General features: G+C 55.5%; 1 protein-coding gene across 4 annotated transcripts; it reads right to left on the bottom strand.

Moving 5' to 3' along the window:
* Positions 1 to 1618: 1618 nt before the first annotated feature.
* On the bottom strand, positions 1619 to 19453 carry CACNB1 (calcium voltage-gated channel auxiliary subunit beta 1). 4 transcript variants are annotated; one of them, XM_066263763.1, is made up of 14 exons: positions 19163 to 19453; positions 16622 to 16708; positions 13550 to 13669; positions 12707 to 12829; positions 12084 to 12220; positions 11784 to 11860; positions 10376 to 10395; positions 10031 to 10111; positions 9442 to 9500; positions 9159 to 9268; positions 8855 to 9006; positions 5688 to 5783; positions 5081 to 5266; positions 1619 to 3436 (listed from the first exon to the last, which is right to left on the bottom strand). In XM_066263763.1, the coding sequence occupies exons 1-14, from the start codon at positions 19244 to 19246 to the stop codon at positions 2972 to 2974; spliced, it is 1797 nt and encodes a 598-aa protein (XP_066119860.1). In that variant the 5' UTR covers positions 19247 to 19453; the 3' UTR covers positions 1619 to 2971. The 4 variants fall into 4 exon arrangements, with proteins under 4 accessions (XP_066119860.1, XP_066119859.1, XP_066119861.1 ...); XM_066263762.1 differs by lacking the exon at positions 10376 to 10395 and adding an exon at positions 11229 to 11383 and having other exon boundaries at positions 19163 to 19452; XM_066263764.1 differs by lacking the exons at positions 10376 to 10395; positions 16622 to 16708; positions 19163 to 19453 and adding exons at positions 11229 to 11383; positions 15238 to 15323.
* Positions 19454 to 19460: the final 7 nt, after the last annotated feature.

The raw sequence follows: 19460 nt of genomic DNA, 5'->3' as shown, positions 1-19460 counted from the left end.
AGCCCGCTCCTGCTGACCCCTGACCACCACCTTCAGAGCATGCTTTGCTAGTGAAGTCACCTGTTCCCTCTGCCTTGAATACTTCCCTTGCTTCTCTACTTTTTTTTATTTTTGTATTTTTTTGTATTTTTCTGAAGTTGGAAACAGGGAGGCAGTCAGACTGACACCCGCATGTGCCCGACAGGGATCCACCTGGCACGCTCACCAGGGGGCGATACTCTATCTGGGGCGTCGCTCTGTTGCAACCAGAGCCATTCTAGCGCCTGAGGCAGAGGCCACAGAGCCATCCTCAGCGCCCTGGCCAACTTTGCTCCAATGGAGCCTTGGCTGCAGGAGGGAAAGAGAGAGACAGAGAGGAAGGAGAGGGGGAGGGGTGGAGAAGCAGATGGGCACTTCTCCTGTGTGCCCAGGCCGGGAATCGAACCCGGGACTCCTATATGCCAGGCCGATGCTCTACCACTGAGGCAACTGGCCAGGGCACTTCTCTACTTCTAATCTCTGCTCAAACCTTACTTCCTCCAGGAAGCATCTCCTGGTCTCAGGTTCAGAGAGTGACCCCTCTTCCAGATTCCCCTAGGACCCAGTGCTTCCTGCACCAGAGCTCACTGTGCTGTCCCAGATTGCCTGTGGCTCCCATTTAGACTTGTGGTTGGCACATAGTAGGTGCTCAGCAAACGTATGAAAAACATGGGAATGAACGATTGTGATGGAAGGCTGTGCAAAGAGCACTACACTGGTGGGCAGACACTGGACTTATCCCAGCGGTGCTGGCTTTGCCATCCACTCCCTGGAGACCTTGACCGGTGGGCCTGTCCAGCTCCTTTCCTTGGGTCTGCCAGTCCCTCATGTGGGAGGTCTGGATGTCTCTTGCCCTCTACACACACACACTGCATAGAGGAGCACTCAGGTGAAAGACACAGGAGCTCCAGCCCTTCATATCCACCAGCACCCCAGAACCAAGTACTAGGAGGAGAAATGGTTTGTGGGTGCTACATGAGACAGGACACAGGTGACAACAGCAACCTTTAGAAGTCCACATCCTGCCAGCTCATGCTGGCAGAAACCTGCTGACTTTGTTGATCTTTCTCTCAAGCTGAGACTGGGGTTTTCCCCATTCTTTCTGCCCCTCCCCCAAGTAGGGGCTGAGAAGAGGGTAAATGTGGGGCTTCAGTGGAGAAAGCCAGAAGCTCAGTCCCTCCCTCTTCTGAGGCATTGTGGGGGTGGGGGTAGCTGAGATCACCAGAGCAGAAAAACAAACACAAGCCTTTAAGACATTGTGCCAGTAGATCTGGACTTCACTCACTACACAACCATGACACCCCATTTCCCTGCCTCAGCTTCCCATTTTCCCTGGCTCTATTCATGGACAGATAGGTTAGGCATGGGTTTAGGGGCTGGGGGGGCCTGAGACTGGCCACGCAGCTCCTGTCAGGCTTGAATGTAATACACCAGAGAGCCACCACAGAGCCCCATCTCTCCCGTGGGGTAAACACTCCAGACTCAGCTCACCCCTGCACCACCCCTTCCATCCCCTGCACATGGGCAGCCCCCACATGCCTAGGTCAGCAAGCTTGTGGCGGGAACAAATTAGGCTCCAGAGGCTGCCACAAAGGACAGGACGGCGGTTTTATATGTGGCAAAATACTTCTCCTAGGGGAGTACAGACGAACAGAGACAGATGGGGGACCAGACAGGAGGAAAAAGGTTGGGCAGTGGCCTCTCCTAACCAGTAAGTGGAAGCTGCACCCCACCCCCAGTGTGGGGTGTGTGTGTGGGACAACATTGGCACAGGTGGCGAGATAGGCATGAGATGCCCATCCCTGAGGTGGGCCTCCAGGCAGGGCCCAGTCCTCGTTGGCACAATCGGCTCTCCCTGGCCCAGCTGAGATGCTGGGGAGGGGCAGGGCTGCTGGATTGTGGGAATGCTAGGTAGAGGGACTCTCCAGGTCAGAGGGGGTACGGAGGCCTCTCCTGGGGGGAGGGGAGGGGACGTGGTAAAGAACAGGATCACAAGGGGCAAATACAGAGCAGCAGCAGCAGCAGCCAAGCCCCCAGGGGAAATCCGTGGTCCCAAGGCAACCCCTGGGGTGGTGGTCATTTCTTGGGCACCAACCCAAAGGGCCTCTTTCCTGGGGTTTCAGGATGAGAGTGAATGAACGGTTTTTGGTTTCAAACTGAGGCAGACCAGAGTGTTCTGTGGGCTAAACACCCAGATGACTCAGGGACAGGGCACGCAGACGCAGAGGGCCCCTCTTGTGATGGAAGCAAGCAAAGGATGCTGTAGGCAAAGCTCATTCCTGGGGCGGGTGAAGGCTGAGGCATTGAGGTGGGAAGTGCAGCAGCGTCTCAGGTTGCCCACTCCTCAGGGCTAGGTCCTCGACCAGTGGGCAGATGGCACTACATCTCCTACCTGTCTGTTTCTACCCAGACCCCTTCCCAAGGGGCTTCCATCCAATAGCTTTCTCCTACCAGACAATGGTGCCAGAAAGCAGAGGTAGGGGGTAACATTGAGCATGATGAACCTTGGATCTGGAGAGTTTGGGAGAACCCTCATGGTAAAGCCTGTGGTCTCCTTCTCCAGGAAAATCCCCCTACCCTTCCCAAATACTCAAGGTTGGAAAAAGAAAGGGCCACCCCATTTAGGACCCTCATTTAGAGCCCCAAGTAGAGTTAAGGAAGTGCACCTTTTCTCTGGGAGAGAGACCCCGGAGGTGGAAGAGAAAGGGACATTGCAGAAAGGTGGGCATCTCCCCATCCATCCACCACAGGTAGATAAAAACCTACAGCTGGGGACTAAGGGTTTCCCTAGAGCGGGGATGCTACCACCAAAGAAACCCCAAATATTGAGCAAAGGCATCTGAAATGAGACAGCGCCCCCTGGAGGCAAGATACACCCCCGGGGTGTATCCCTTGCTTATCCCTCCCTTCCCCTGGGCTCTGAGCCCATCCTCCCACGGTGTGCCCCGGGCTCTCAGCGGATGTAAACACCCCGCCCCCAGCCCTCCAGCTCGTTCTTGTTTCGTCCCAGCACCGGACCCCCGCCCTCCGTGCAGTAGCGGGCTTTATTCCGGCCTCGATTCCGGTTGTCAGTCAGCTCCTCTTCATAGTCTTCCTCCTCGTCCTCCCAGGATCCCTGACGAGCTGGCGGGGTGCTGCCCCCAGCAGGGTCTCCAACCCCTGGCCCTTCTGAGGGGTCAGTCTCCATGTCCACACATGAGTCTCCCACCTCCGTGTAGGCAGAGTTTCGGTTGCCAGAGGTGTCGGCATCAAATGTGTCTTGGCGGGACAGTGCCCGCACGGTGCCCACCCGGCCTGGTGGGTGGCTGCTGGGATAAAGGCCTGGGGGCTGGCCCAGCTCCCCTGGGTATTCGTGCACGCTGGTGTGCTCCCCGGTGGCACGTTCCAGCGACTGGTCCCCCGCAGCAAGGTAGGGTCCCTGGTTAGCAGACAGACGGCACACACCATGCAGATCAGGTAGGGGTGAGAGAAACACAACAGAGCAAGGCAGGTTAGTGATGGTACCCGGGCACCATCCTGGCAGAGGGAGGAGGGCGCTGGCTGTAGGGGATGAAGCCCAGCCAGGCAGATCTCAGGGCATTAGCTCCTCTGTTGGGACAGGGGGCCCCCGACCTTCCTAAGGCTAAGGAGGCTCGGTAACCATGGTACACAGCCCTTCAACAATTAGTCATCGCTTCTGCAACACAGTCATCATGCTGTCTTGGGGCAGATCATCATGAACGGCTCAGCAGTACTGCCATTTGTTAGTGGTTGATTAGGTTAGTCACTGCCCCAGTTTTCTAATTATACCAAGGGGATATCGGCTCAAGCTCACTAACCCAGCTCCTTCAGCCCAAACCAGACCCTAATCAGAGGCTTCTAGAACCTCACACTCCCCTGCCCCCAGTCAGATGGTGGAATTCCTTCTCTACCTCCAGCAAAGACTCAAAGCAGCAGGATAGGGAAGGCTGATGGGTCTCCAACCCCCACAGGAGACAATGAGACAACCCAATGTCCTCAGTACCAAATGCCACACGAAAGGTGATCTGATGGCCACTTCTGCCACAAAGGCTGCTGGTGGATGCAAACTGGCCTGGGTCCTAACCCCGCCCCTCTAAGTTGTGTGACCCTAAGCAAATAACTCCCCTTTCTGTGGCCCAGTTTCTCTGGTGGTGTGATGGAGATTAGAGCAGCTGTTTCCAAACCGTTCCCCGGGGAGCTGGGGTGGAGTGGGGAGGGCTCAGAAATGCTTCGAGGGTCCCCATGGAGGTGAAGTGGAGGCCAAGCACGAGAGCAGAGCAAGGATGCCCTCTCTACATACTAGCTTCCACATAAGATTCCGTGAACAAATGGGCTCTGTTGCTGGAAACCAATTTGAAAAGCAATGGTCTAGAATGGGTTTCTTCCAGCTCTAATTGGGAACCAAATACTTAATGATGTAATTTCAGAGATGGGCCATGGCTCCCACAAGAAGAGGGAGAGGCAGGGAAGGGCGCCCACAGCAGGGCCTTTCCTGGCATCTGGTTAACTGGGAGAAGAATGGAAGGTTCGGCGTCAATCACAGAAGAGACGCTACATTCTAGGTCCCTTTGGAGGGGCCTCCTGGGGTAAGGGCTCTAGGGGAGGGGACCGTCTCTCCGGGTTTAAAGGTCTCTGCTCTGTGGAATTCCGTACTCTGTTGGGTCTACAATGCTGCCATCACTATTGGGTCTAAAATGGGTATGGAGTCCAGCGAATGAATCTATCAGTCTTCCTAGTCACTTGTCTTAGAGGGCTGTGAAGGCAGTGGATATAGTCCTATGGGACCAGGCCCAAGGAGTACCACCAGCCAGTCCCAATCCCATCAAAAACCACAGACACCAGAAGCTGCTGGTCACCACATTTTTTTTTACAAAATAAAGTTCTTTCTTTCCTTCCTTCGCCATGTTCCCTGCGCTCCAGTTCTGGGCCCCGGACGGGAGGGGAGATGGGAGAGCACCTACATGGCGTGCTCCTGCTGCTGGGGCACCACCCTGGCCTGCTGGGAGGCCTCGAGCCCACCCCAGAAGCTGAGATTTCTCCTGAGTGAAGTGAGCACCTGTACCTGGAGGTTGGAGACAGGGGCAGGGCTGGCAGCCAGGGCTGCAGTGGCCATGGTGCGGTTCAGCAGCGGGTTAGGTGGAGTGCTGCTGGGCGGGTGTGTGGCCTTCCAATAGGCTTCCAAGTACTCGGCCAAGTGCTCGCAGGCATCCTCCAATTGGTTCTCGTCCAGGATGATGTCAAACATTTCCTGTGGAGGCGGGGTTAGGGGCAGGGCTAGGATGAGCCAGGCATGACCTAGGGGGTGAGGGTATGGCCTGGGCACAGTGGGTGGAGAGTCAAGGGGTTGAAGGACAAAGTTAAAAAGAGACTTCTGATGTCCAGAAAGAGAAGGAGGGCTCTCAGATATATGCATAGGCAGAACTATAAAAGGTGTTGGCACCCACTTAGTCCAATTCTCTCATTCTAGATTTAAGGCAACAAAGTCTTAGACTCCCCACAGAGAAGTGGTACTTCTGGGGCTTGAAGCCAGTCTCTGACTGCTTGCCCAGCACTCCTTCCTGGAAGACCAGTCTGCACCAGCCCAGGTGTTCCTGGCCACTCTGTCTCCCATGCAGACCAGAGGAAACCAGAATCCAAACGTCCCCCCTGCCCCAGGTCTGAGCACTCACAGGCGGGCACTGTGCCAGCTTCTCCGAGGCTGCTATTTGCACATTGAGGTGTTTGGACTGAGACTTCCCTCGAGACTTGATGAGCCTCTGAAGTACCTGGATTGAGGGAAGAAGAAGAGCTAAAGGGATGCCCCCCGCAACGCACCAGGTCAGAGAGGCAGATCCTGGTGGAAGCCGGCGTGGAGAGCCGGTGTCAGGGCTGGGGGGTGTTTGAGGACGCTCAACCCCGGCCACCTCTTTAGCAGTCACCTCACCAGCTCTGTATCCATACCTCACAGGGCTCAGGCTCTCCTGGGTCCCATGCCAGCCTGTCCTAGGAAGTTCTGCTGGCGATGGCTGTAGGAGGGCATACAGCCCAGCCCCTCTCACCTCCTTCACAGGCTTCATTGTCCAGGCCAATAATGGCCATGCCTTATGGGGCACCTGCTATGTGCTGGCACTCTTTGCTTTTTACATGATCGATTCATTTAGTCTTGACAATAATCCCATTAGGTGGCCACTATTATTATTCTCGTTCAATAATAATAATAACAATAGCTTAAAGCCACCACCCTAACTAAGTGAACAAAGTTAACATCACCAACGGTCCAACAAACCAACATTGTATGCCTGATGTGATGCACTCAGAACACATCGCTTTGGTGATCTTCCAACCTACAATGCAAACGCTAACTCCAGTCATAAGGAAAACATCAAACGCACACTGAGACATTCTATAACATTAGTTTTCTGTACTCTACAACAATGTCAGTGTCATGAAAGCCCAAGGTTGAGGAACTGTTTCAGCTTGAAGATTACTAAAGAGATATAAAATGCAACCCATGATCCTGGATTCGGGGGAAACTGCCCAGGGTTTCGAATCGGCAACCTCAGCATTCCAGGTTGACATTTATCCACTGCGCCACCATGGGTCAGGCCTAAAAATTTTTATTGATTGATTTTTATAAAGAAAAGGAGAGAGCCCTGGCCGGTTGGCTCAACGGTAGAGCGTCGGCCTAGCGTGCGGAGGACCCGGGTTCGATTCCCGGCCAGGGCACACAGGAGAAGCGCCCATTTGCTTCTCCACCCCTCCGCCGCGCTTTCCTCTCTGTCTCTCTCTTCCCCTCCCGCAGCCAAGGCTCCATTGGAGCAAGGATGGCCCCAGGCGCTGGGGATGGCTCCTTGGCCTCTGCCCCAGGCGCTAGAGTGGCTCTGGTCGCAACATGGCGACACCCAGGATGGGCAGAGCATCGCCCCCTGGTGGGCAGAGCATCGCCCCTGGTGGGCGTGCCGGGTGGATCCCGGTCGGGTGCATGCGGGAGTCTGTCTGACTGTCTCTCCCTGTTTCCAGCTTCAGAAAAATGAAAAGAAAAAAAAAAAAAAGAAAAGGAGAGAAAGAGACGTGAACATCGGTTTGTTCCTGTATGAGCACTGACTGGGGATCGAACTGGCAACCTCTGCACTTGGGACAATGCTCTAACCAATGGAGCTATCCGGCCAGGGCAATAAACTTTCTTTTTAAATAGAATAGAGAGAGTGCTTAGTAGGTACCAGCCACTTTGCATGGTTAACCCATTTACTGGATTTGACCTTCACAACTACTGTTTGAGGATCCCTATTTTGCAGATGAGGAAACTGAAGCACAGAGATGTTAGGTGACTTGCCAAAGGAGCACAGAGCTGGTAAGTGGGAGCGCTGGGATATAAACCCAGGCAGTCTGGACCCTCAGAGTCCCCACCATTAACCTCAGTCAGTGCTCCTCCCGTGGAGGAAGTGAACATAGCTGTTTGTTCCTGGTTCACAAAGTGCTTTTATATCCATTATCTCATTTGACCCTTTCAACTACACCAGGAAGTACTTAAATCCTATCGTCCCCTTCATGCTCGTGCTCAACTTAGGACTGCCTGACCAGGTGGTGGTGCAGTGGATAGAGATTCGGTCTGGGATGCTAAGGACCCAGGTTTGAAACCCCAAGGTCGCTGGCTTGAGCACGGGCTCACCAGCTTGAGTGCAGGGTTGCCAGCTTGAGAGTGGGATCATGGACATGACCCCATACTTGCTGACTTGAGCCCAAAGGTGGCTTGAAGCCCAAGGTCTCTGGCTTGAGTCCAACCAAGGTTGCTGGCTTGAGCAAGAGATCACTCGCTCTGCTGGAGCCCTCAGTCAAGGCACATATGAGAAAGCAATCAATGAACAACTAAGGAACCACAACAAAGAATGGATGCTTCTCATCTCTCCCTTCCTGTCTGTCCCCCTCTCCATCTCCCACTTAAAAAAAAAAAAAAAGAAAAGAAAAGGAAAAGAAACTTAGGATGCAGAAAGGTTAAGGTTAAGTAACTGGATGCTCAGCTCACAGGGCCCCATCACGAGGTAGTAAGTTACCACCCCCAGTTGCCATCATGCACTCTGGCCTCTTTACATTGTTACCTCAAATCCTCTCAACAGCAACACAAGAGAGGGATTATAACCCCCATTCTATAGATGAAGAAATTGAGGCTTAGAGAACTCAATTTCAATTTAAAAAAAAACCCCAACAGAATCTAATGAATTAATAAGGCAACCAGAGCTAGGATTTGAACCTCATGCAGGCTTCTGACTTCAAATCTTTCACCTCCACCTGCGCGCCACGTTCCTGCCACCCCCACTTCTTCACCTACGCTCGGCCGCTAGTTCCTCCCGACTGACATCACGGAGGGAAAACCGACGGAGCTGCGCGATGTGACCAAGAAGAAAATGAGCCTTCCTGCCGATTTCATCTCCGTCAAGGTCCACATGAGGACAGTGCAACAAAAAGGGCTGAAATTAAGACAGGAAGGCCCGCCCAGCCGGCAAGTAGCTGGGTGACACCCGGGACAACAGGCACAGAGCCCTTTTAGTTTGCTGGATCAAGGATGGGAGGTCACCAGAGCGGAGATAGGGGACTGGCCTGCAGCACCCTAATAATAAGTTATATTAATATTTACATAGTATGAATAGCTAATATATGATAAGGCACATTATACCAGACCTTTTGCTAAGGACTCACATTATATTGAATTGTCACAATATCCGTGATGAAGTTTTACAGAAAAGGACAGTAAGGCTGGGGTGATTAAGTCACATAATTAGCAAGCAGTCCTTGGAACTTAAACAGGTAGCCAGACAACTGAGTGTCCCTGTCCCCTATAGGATCAGGCTCCTACACCCACCTTGGGAGAGGTGATCTTGATGTAAACAATGATGGGGGCCAGTGAGGTCTTGGAGAGCTGGGCCGGGTGGTTGATGGTGTCAGCGTCCAGAGCAACCAGCTGAAGGGTCCGGGCCAGCTCGAAGATCCGCTCGATCTCGCTCTGAACCTCAGCTGGGGGCACACGGAGTCGTGGAGAAGGGGGAGTATAAGGGAGCCTCCCAGGAGGCCGTGGGTGGATAGAACCCTTCTGGAGATGACTCCCCCTCCACCTCCCTCTCCTCCTGTGTCTGGTCCCAGAGAGGGCAGTTGAGGGGTGGGCTCACCCAGGCTGGAGCGTGTGTTGGAGCGCTCAATGATGATGTGTTTGCTGGGGTTGTTGAGGACTGAGCGCTTAGCCAGGGAAATGTCCGCTGTCACACGAGTGATGGAGATCCTAGGGGAAGGGGAGAAGGGAGTCATGGGTCAGGTGGCCTAGGATGCCCTGCCCACTCCCCAGGCTCCCGGCCTGCCCCCTGTTCCTCAGTCTAAGAGTCCCAAAATTATCCAAATCCATCCCCAGCAGCAGAGGACCCTGGTGGGAGCAGGGAGCAAGCGCCAGGGTCTTACCTGCCATCAAATCGATGCTTCAAGAAGTCAAATAAAGCTTTCTGCATCATGTCAGTAACCTGAGGGTGGGGTTGGGGGTGCGGGGAGAAGTCAGGTGTTTAAAACCACTCAGCAAGGGTGGGCTGGCTGCAGGGTATCTGCACGCTCACATTCCATTTTCCTGAGATGAATGGGACCCTGGGACTGGGGGTGGGGGAGTCCTTCTAAGTCTGATGAGCTTCCAGTGAGCTCTCAGATTCCAAAGGTCCTTCTAGGTGATACCTCTGGGAGGACTCTCCTGGGGTTTTTTTGGGGGGAGGAACTGGACCCTCTGAGTGGGCCTCCCTTTGGGTTGGTCCCCCTGGGAAATTTCTCTGGTCTGTAGCCCTCTGAGGAGGACACCTGGGAACCTGGGCCCTTGGAAAGAACCTCTCTGGTATCTGACCCTGTAGTGTTTCTCGGAGGCCTGGGCCCCTCTGGGTCCACTCCCCTCTAAACCTGTAGAGTTTCTCGGAGGCATGGGCCCCTCTGGGTCCACTCCCCTCTAAACCTGTAGAGTTTCTCGGAGGCCTGGGCCCCTCTGGGTCCACTCCCCTCTATAGGCTCCTACCTCATAGCCCTTGAGCGACGGTCCCACCAGGATGATGGGCCTCATGGAAGGCACCACGTCATAGGGGGGCACATGCTCTGTCTGGAGGGGAAGCAGGGAGGGGGAAACCCCCAAGTGGAGATGGCATTAGCCCCTCTCCCCCAGACTTCAGGCTCCCCCATGCATCCTTTCCTCCCCCTGGTCCCAGAGCCCAGACATGGGGATCGGAGTGAGGGTGGGAAGGGATGGCCAGGGAGAACCAGGAAGGGTGGGGGAAAGGGGGCAGATATGGGAATGGGTGTTAGAAGGTCCCCCTAGCTCATCCCAGAGGGTGGGGAGGGGGACACAGAAAGCTGTGATACTCACCGACTTCTGCTTCTGTTTGGCTGGGTCCAGGGATTGCCAAGAGGGGGGAGGGGGAGAGAGAAGGGAGGGCACCCAAGCAAGGGCAGAGGGCAAGGAAGGAGCCAGGACAAGGGGGGGGGGGAGCGGGCAGACGAGGAGAGATAACAGGGCATGCGTGTTAGTGACAGACAGAGCCAGAGAGAGGGGATGGGACCCCCTGCCAGGGGGAGCCAGAGATGGCCCTGGGTCAGGGCTGGGAGCAGGACTGTCAGTCAGTCCAGTGCACTTGGGAATATTCAGACATACCAAGAACCCCTTTCTGGGTCTTGGAAAAGAGCTGTGAAGGGTGACAGCCCCTAATTTGGTGCCCACCTCTTCTTGCCTCCAGTACAGGCCAACCTGACCATTTTAAGAGTTCCCTTAAATGTCCTGTTCTATAGCCAGTAGACCCCCACATCTCTACCCTAGACCTATGGAGTCCAAAAAGGGCAAAGAGGGGTCACTGTTCCACTCCACCCTTCACATTCGGGGTTGAGGGGCACATGTGGAATATCCCACTGGGAGTGAAGCAAGAGGTCAGGTTTCATTACCACCAGACCCTACTACTGGTTGGGGGGGGGGGGCGCCTTCCAAGGGAAGGGGTGCTTCAATCACAAGAACCATTCCATCCTGCGGAGCGGGCCAGGGTAGGGCTGTGGGTGGAGATAGATAAGCCTGTCCTCTGTGCCATCCCACCCCGCTGTCCCCTCGGCAAGACACCCCGATCCCCACAGAATCAGGCTGCTACCACACCTGAATCCATTCCAGGCCCCTCCCTTGCCAAAGATCTGGGCCCTGGTCCCCTCCCCTCTTGTAAGAGCCCAGTTCGAATTACCTTCTTGAAGAAGGGGATGCGTTTGCCATGGGGTGGCGGGGTGGTGACACTGCTAACACTAGTCTTGGCAGAGCCGCCATGCTCCCCAAGCTCTGCTTCCTCGTCCTCTAGCTCTAGGGGGTCTAGTTCAAACGCTAAGTTAGTCATTTCATTACCTGGACAGGAGAGTCAGGAGAGAGGAAGAGGGGAGGCAAGAGGGAGGAGTGAGATGGACATGGAGACACAAATACAGAATGGAGGGATGGGATGGGGGAAAAAGAAAGAAGAAGAAGTGAATGGAACAGGGCTGGGAGAAATGAACGGGGGGTGTGGGGAGGGGAGTCAGGCAGAGAGATGGAGCTACCAAGGAAATGGGAGAGGACAGACATGAGAGGCCGGGCGCTGAGGGCCCAGCTTGTGGGGTATCCTACTCTTCGTGGAGAGGGGACCACTGGGTGTGTGTGGAGGGCTCAGGACTGGGCTGCCCCGTACTGCAGGGGAAGGGTGGGAAAGGCAGAGGGGAGACCACACCACCCAGAAGCTCCCCCGACTCCCTGGGGAGGCAGCAGCACTTACCACTGGCAGGGGGCGTGGGGCGGCGGGTGCCAGTCACCACGTCTCCCAGACTGGAGCTAGAGTTGTCACCTGATTTGCTGTGTGGGCAGAGAGGCAAATGGAACTGTGAGCAAAGGAGTGGGTGTGAGGGTGGGGGACTCTTGTTCCCTCGCATGCTGTCCTGCCCCCAAGGTTCTTGGGCCCCACTGCTGATGCCAAAGGCAGCTCTGTGCCCTCAGGGCAATGGGTCAACCCCTGAGGCCTGGGCCTGCCTGGATGGCTCTCCCCGGGGTTGGCAGTGCCCCGCCCCCAGCCAGACACCTGGAGCTGAGGCGGTTCTGGCGCAGCTTCTGTTCCTGCAGCAGACGCAGGCTGTCCAGTTTGACAGGGCTGGGGATGAAGCCAACCTCGCAGCCCTCCTTCACCAGGCGCCCGATCCACCAGTCATTGTTGTATTTCTGCAAACGGCAGGTGGGGTGGGAGAGACTGAGAGGGAGCTTGGAGGTGCAGGCCAGGGGAAACCACCCCTGGACTTACTTGGACTTACTTGCCTATCCCTATCCTGACCAGGGTGGCACCCTCAAAGAGCCCCACCCCTGGCTCCAGCATCAGGCCCAGCATCTTCTTGGGTCAGGGATCGGCCTGCCCCCAGCACATCCCTGCTCTCAGTCCTTCCTCCTCACATGTCTGCCCTGCCCCGGAAGCGCGGGGAGGGAAGTAAACGCTGACACCTACATGTGCCTGGCCAACTGCCACTCCACTTACAGGCTGCATCACAACCCCGCCCAACAACCTTGTGACCTAGGCATTACCACCCCATTTTACCAATGAAAAATTAGGCTCAGAGAGGTGGAGAGATTTGTCTAAGGTCACACAGCAGACTCAGCCCAGAAGTTTTTTCCCCACTACCCTGCCTTCCCTCCAAATGCAAGTGCTCTCTCCACCTCTTTGATGTGCAGGAAGTCCTTGGGCTCAAAGGTGATGGCCACTCCGTGCACAGGCACCTCATCCCCTGGAGACGGGTTGTAGCCAACATTTGTCCGAACAGCAAATGCAACCGGCTTGGTCTAGAGAAGGCACACAGGCAGGATGACACCCAGAGGGTTAGACCATAATGTAATGTACGGCTTCTTGAGTGGGGTGGTGATTACGTGGAGGTTTGTTTTATAAATTGTTCATTAAAAGGTATACTGAATAGTTTATGTAGACTTTTTAATATATATATACATTAAATTTATCAATAAACAGCAAAAGAAAAAATAGAATTCAGACCTCTCAGCATGCAGGGGTGGGGAAGCCCAGCATGATACCCGTAAGGAATAATAATAAAAATGACAACAACAATAATAAGCCACTGCTTAGTGTACCAGCTACTGTGTCACATATTTCATGTGCATTATCTCATTTATTTAGCATAAAAATCCTAGGAAGTATTATTACCTTCATTTTAATGAATGAGGAGACTAAAGTTCAAAAAGGTTAAGTGACTTGCCTAAGATCACACAGCTAGCAAGAGCAGTCCAGGAAGTTTGACTCCAGAAAGAAGTGTACATTTCTAGCACTTCTCAAGCTCCTATTACGTGTGGAAACAGTATTAGACACTTATACTGTATAAGGAGGCAGGTATTACAGCCCGCATTTTACAGGGGAAAGACAGAGGCACACTGAGGCCCAGAGGTGCCAGCTGGGATGTGGCTGGGCGGAGACTCGACCTAAGGTCTGGCCGGCCTGTCTCTAAAGCCTGGGGCAGGTGAACCAGGACAGCACAGCCCTCCCTTCTTTCTCACCTTGGCTTTCTCGAGCTGGGCTAAAGCCTGGCGCTCCGCCTCCTTCCTTAGGGCTTCTCGGTCCTCTTCCAGAGACACATCGGAGTCTGACGGACGGCTGGTATAGGACTCCGCTGAGCCCTGAAAACAGACAAGGCCAGCTCCTGGGCCCCAGAAGGCATGGAGGTACCACCCATCAGGGAGGCCTCAAGCCTCTGCCAGCCCAGCATGATGCCACAAGGGCTAGGAGGAATGATGTTAGATGAGAAGAACCAGGGACTGAGGTTTGAAGGCCCACAGAAAGAGTGTGGCCCTAGGAAGGGTGGCAGCAGCAAGCCAGGGGTTAAGGCAGGTCCAAGGACAGCTGCTTGAGCCCCAGGGAGGGGTGGGAACCTGATAGGGGCAAAGCACAGGAGAAGAGTGCCAGGGGATGAACCTCCCCTCCCGGCTCCTCAGCCTCTCCCCTGCCCCCAGCACCAGCTGAGACAGACTCAGCAGAAGCCCAGTGGGTCCCTCCAGGGACTGTAGCCACCAGCACAGGCCTGAGCTTTCTGCATTGTTGGTAGTGGGCAGCCTAATAGGCATGACAGGACCACCAAAAATTCTATCTTGTGCTCAAGGGTGAGGGAAGACAGAATCCTACCTCCCCTGGCAGAATCGGGGGAGCCCCAACCCCCAGTCTCATAAACTACAAAAGAGAGTCCAAGATTCCTGAGGCAGTGCAGGCAGAAGAGGTGGGTCAAGAACAGAACACAGGCAAGGCTCTCTCTTAAGTTAGGGGTGCAGCTGCCAGAGTTAAGGCCAGCTCAGAAGTTGGGGTGTGCGAGGAAGCTGGTCTTGACATTGGCCATCCCAGAGCACAACTCCTTTAGTGATGCAGGCACATGTGTAACACACACACAGCCTGTCCAGACCTGCAGTGGGAATGAACACACTCATGGGTGTGCTTGGATGTGCAACTTCAAGTCCGCTTAGGAGAGTGCGTTCTACAACATGTGCTGGATGTCATGACTGAATGCAGACAGGTACACAGGGCACCCTGGGTGTCGGTATCCCTGAGAGGGTGCAGCCCATGAGCGCCGAGCCAGGACCTGCAGGTCTCCGTGACGGTGCAGCAGTGCTGTTGCTACAGGTACAGGAGGTGACGTGGGAAAAGAACAGGGCTGCAGAGATGTGGGGGTTTTTTCCTGAGTGCGTGAAAATGTCACTTAGCCAGAAATGCCCATTAGCATGGTATGGTGAGGACCTGAGAAAGAGAGAAGACAAAGTCCTACTTTCCCCAGAGGGCCCTGATCATTAGCTAGTGCTGCTGTCCAGCCTCGTCCCAGCCAAATCAGGACAATGGGAGACTCACGAGGGCAGAGGTGGGGGTGGGGGCTGAAGTCACTAACAGAAGCTGGAAAAGAGACATACAGGAAGGAGAGTGGAAACCAGCTCAACCACCACTCTTCACCCTTCTGATGGGAGCACAGAGTCAAGGAGACAGATGCTCGAAGAGCCAGAGAGAGACCCAGAGTGAGAGTGACAGAGAGGCGCCTACTGACCCAGCACATACATGCACACATATACACACACATGCATGCACATAGACATATCAGGAATGGCGGGAGACAGGAAGACAGTGAGGAGGCAGAGACAGGCTGGTGTGAAGCCGCTCTCACAAGCTCTCGTGAGAGGCTACTCCCACCCACCCCCCATCCACAGCTCACCACCATGAGGGTCCGGCTGGGCGCCTCCATCACAGCGCCCTCAGTGCCTGGCCCTGCTGGCCTAGAAGGTGGCCCAAACTGCCCGCTCCCCCAGGGGGCTCAGGTTACAAGCAGAGTTGCTACATGTGCAAACTGCTAGGGTATATTTAGCTCAGAGATGTGGCAAGGACTGCCCCCCCCTCCCCACCAACTACTGGGGGTCAGAGCTAGGAAGCTGAGAGGGGAAAGGATTAGAGGCTGGGGTCTGACACCCTGGGTTGCCAAACTGAGGGAACCAAGGCCTTTTCTGGCGAGAGGAGTTCACTGAGAGCACAGCATCTCACTTCCTAGCCCTAGCCCCGGCCCAGTCCTGCAACAGGAGGAGGAGGGGAAGACTGAAGAAAGGACTTCCTATTTGTGTGCTTAGGACATGCTGGGATGAAGGGCCCCTTTCCTGGGCTCACATGTGCCAAGTGCTGTGGAATCAGGAATTAAAAAGAAGGGCCTCGCTCCAGCTGTGATGGATCTGCCTGGGACCATCTTCTCTCTCCTGGCCCGAGGAGGGTGTTTACCTCCACAGGGCCCCTCCTCCCTACTACCCTCTGCCCTCAAAAGCTTGGTTTGCCTATTTCCTCTTCAACTACTCCTTTTCCTTGTCTGATCCCAAGCCCCTCTCGCCTTTTTTGGGTACTAGTCTTTGTTGAGATGCTCTGTAGTCATAGCAACCACATGCTTCTCCCTGAGCCTGAGATGGCCTGGAGTTGAGAATTAGAATAGAAATGAGAATGGCATCTTCCTGACTGAGCACATAAGACCCCAGAAAGCTATTCAGTGACCTGCCTTCAGTCAGGGGCACTGGGCTAAAGTCTTTTCTAAAATCAACTCCCTCCTGCCCATGGCCCACCTCCCTCAACACACTTTCTCTCTGCAAGTTAAAGAACAGTCATATCTGGATGTGAGGAGGGCATTTCCCTGACCCATACATAACACGGGGCTCCAGGGACTCATGCCCTGGCTTCTCATTTCGTAAGTCTTGCCTCTACCCCACGCTGCTGTCACAGATTCTGGGGGAGGACATGGAAGCAGACAGCCGGCAGGGGGAGTGGGTGACAGCCCTAAGCAAGCTAGAAGGAGGCAGGCCAGGCTGTCCCTGAATGAGATGACGCAGGCAGGCAACAGGGGCTGGTGCTTGGTGCTGGGGGAAGGGCTGGGCGGGGGCTGAGGGAGTGGGTGCAGCTGACAGTATATGGAGGAGAGGTCACGGGGTGTCAGTGTGATGGGCGGTTCCAGGCAGGTGATAAATGACATGGGGGAGGGTGCCAGGAGACAATCTCAGACTCAGCTTACCAGTGCTGAGCTCTACCAACCAGCCACCTCCCTCCTCCCAGCCCAGCCTCCCCATTACCTGGCGGACAAAGCTGTTAGATGTTGTATCTGAGGACGTGCTTCCATCCGATCTTTTGAACCGCCCTTTCCTCTTGCTGTATTTGCCCTGGAGAAGCCAGGATGGGACAAGAGTGGAATCAGAAAGGCCCTTTCCCAGCCCTTACCCAACCAGGCCCAGCCTACAGGAAAGCCTTGAGAAGATCATTCCCTGATCTGAACAGCCCTCCCACCGTCTTCCCGATGGTACAGCCCGAGGGGGAGGGAGGGCCCAGGCCACAGCCAGGGGGCGGGGGACAGTGCAAGGGAGCCTTAGGAGGCGCACACAGAAACCCCCAAATCGAGCCAGAAAGGCTGGGAAGGGGGGAGGCACTGAGCAGCTGGAGGCTCATTAGGCAGCAAAGCTAATTAAGATGCTGGGCAGGCTGCAGAGGCCTCGAGGGGAGGGAGAGGCTGCCTGCAGTGATGGGCGGAGAGGCTGAAGAGACCTGGGGAGAGTTCCCCTCCCTCTTCCCCTCAGCAGGCACAGAGCGGGGCTGAGAGTGCCCGTGGCCCCTAGAGAGAAGAGGAATTGCCACTGCCACCGGGACCAGCTTGGCTGTTCTTGTGCCCAACTCTTGCTTTCCTTTTTTGCAAAGTAGGGAGAGGAGTGGCAGCTCTCAGCTCTTGAAGACCCAAACCTAGATTTCCCAGGAGGGGGTCCAGGCTGTGAAAAGGTATCTGGAAAGTAAACCTCTAACGTGGCCCACTGCCATGGGGCAGATTTAGCTCAGCACCCCCTGCCCTGGCAGGACTTTTTCTCAGGCCTCCCCTCACAATCACAGTGGTCACACCTCTTCCCAGGGGGCCAAAGGGACCAAGCATCCACCCACTAACCCCCAGCTGCCACTGCCTACATCCTGTCCCCATGGTACATACCAGGCTGCATCAATCTAAATGCCCCCTGGCCCTGCCCCAAGATGAGCTTGGGACACAGCCCCCACAAATTCCTGGGGTAAGTTGGCTCAGTCTCACTGGCTAAGCTCCTGACTTGGCTGGAGTGGACACTGCCTGACCACTCAAGCAGCCACACATTCGGGTTTTTCCAGATCTCTTGTGAAGGGGACTGCTTCTTTGCCCTTCCCAACACACATATACACATTATTAGCCTCAGGCCAGTCCAGAATAGCAGGTGATGATTGAGGGTTCGGGCCCTCCAAACCCCTGACTCCAGCCGGCATCCTAAAATTTCTTTACCAAAGAAGGTAGATAAGCCATGACCAGACTAGGCTCTCTGGTTCCTTGGGCCTGAGTATAGGAAGGAAGATAGATAAATGGGAGAAAAGGGCACCTGGGAACCCCAGAATCCTCCCTCCCATCCCCCTCTACAAACCAAACATATACCCAACCTCTAGGATTGAGAATCCCTACAAACTTAAGAGGATCCCCCAGTAAGCCCTGGACTCTTTTTAACACCACCACCACCACCACCACCACCACCACCACCCCGCCTGGGAAAAGGGAGTGGCAGCCAGAGGCACAAGGGACAGCTGAAAAGAAGGCCCCAGTCAGCTGCCTCCCAGGCTCTTCGGGGCCTGGGGTGGAGAAGGGAGGTATTTTTAGGTCTGACCTGACCCTGCCACACACACACACACACACACACACACACACACACACACCAACCAACCAACCACATTATGATTACAGTTGCTCCAGGCTGGCCACAGCAAGAAAAGAGTTAATGCCATCCTAGCCTTGGGGTACTGCCAAGTTACAGAAGGACATATCCCAGAGAAATCCCTGGGCACGACCACCCAGCACCATATCCAAGAATACCCCTTCTTCAGACTAACCCACTAGCACAAGAAAAATGTGAGTGGGGGTAGCAGCAGACCTCCACCCCCAGGTAACACAGAAGCTTCTTCCCCTCCAGGACAGTGAATTGGCATCCATCCAACTTTCCAAACTTTGGAGGCATTTTTCCGGGGCTGGGGGGTGGAGGAGGGAGGATTGACAGGGAGAGATAACGTGGGTGTCAGGAGAGAGGAGCCGGTCCAATACAGGGATGCAGCTGATGCCGCTGGGATGGGGGCCTGGCCCCTTCCCCACCCTCAAGGGCCACTGTCTAGGGCTCCGAAGGCCTGCTGGCGCCGCCCTGTAACTACCGCCTCGGCCACCTCCCAGAGCCACCCCCGCCCCACCCACCGCCGCCCTGCGCCCAGGAGTGTGCTCTGCGTCGCCCCCTTGCCTGAGCTCTCTCTAGCCTCCCTCACCCCTAGAATCCCCCTACCAGCACCTCCACTGTCAAACCCCTGGAGCCGGTACCGGAGCAGGAGCCCTGATCGCGGGGGAGGCGTGTAGGCGAGGGTGACAGACGACCCGACCGCCCCCTCAGGCTCCGCAAAACCGCAGCCCAATTCCGGGCCAAGCGCCTACCTACCATTAACCAGCAGGGCCGGGGGGCGCGCAGGCACCCCTCTCCCCTTCGCGCCATATAACCCTTTCCTCCCCAGCGCTCCTCGAGCCGACCCCACAAGGCCCGCGGGAGCGGCCCCCTTCCCTCTGCCCGGCCACCACGCCTCACCTGTGGGCTGGGGTCGAAGACCTCCATAGGAATCTCCTGGGAGGGTGGGTAAGGGCCCCGGGACATGCTGGTCTTTTGGACCATGGAGAGGAGCCTCCCCTCCGGACGCCGGCCCGGCCCAGCCCGGCGCCCTCAGCGCATGAGAGAGGCCGTCGGAACCGAGAGCGGCACAGCGCAACCAGCACCAGACCCAACCACCTGGCCCGGCCTGCGGTTGCCCTCTTCCTGCGTCCCTCCCTCCTCGCGCTCTCCCCGCCGCCGCCGCCGCCGCCTCCGCCCCTGAAGGCTCAGCATCTCC

This window comes from Saccopteryx bilineata, chromosome 2, assembly GCF_036850765.1.
Source record: "Saccopteryx bilineata isolate mSacBil1 chromosome 2, mSacBil1_pri_phased_curated, whole genome shotgun sequence".
In the NCBI taxonomy this organism is placed as follows: Eukaryota; Metazoa; Chordata; class Mammalia; order Chiroptera; family Emballonuridae; genus Saccopteryx; species Saccopteryx bilineata.
Note: the sequence above shows the minus strand (reverse complement) of the source record. Positions and strands in the feature narration are given on the sequence as shown.

Bases quoted from the DNA above. Each gene is read 5' to 3' on its own strand.
- CACNB1 (XM_066263762.1), bottom strand. From the start codon at position 19,246: ATGGTCCAAAAGACCAGCATGTCCCGGGGCCCTTACCCACCCTCCCAG. The intron at 12,221-12,706 runs GTGGAGAGAGCA...TGCCGTTTGCAG, and splicing joins ACTTCCTGCACATCAAAGAG to AAATACAACAATGACTGGTG. The intron at 9,007-9,158 runs GTGAGCCCACCC...GTGTGCCCCCAG, and splicing joins CAACACACGCTCCAGCCTGG to CTGAGGTTCAGAGCGAGATC.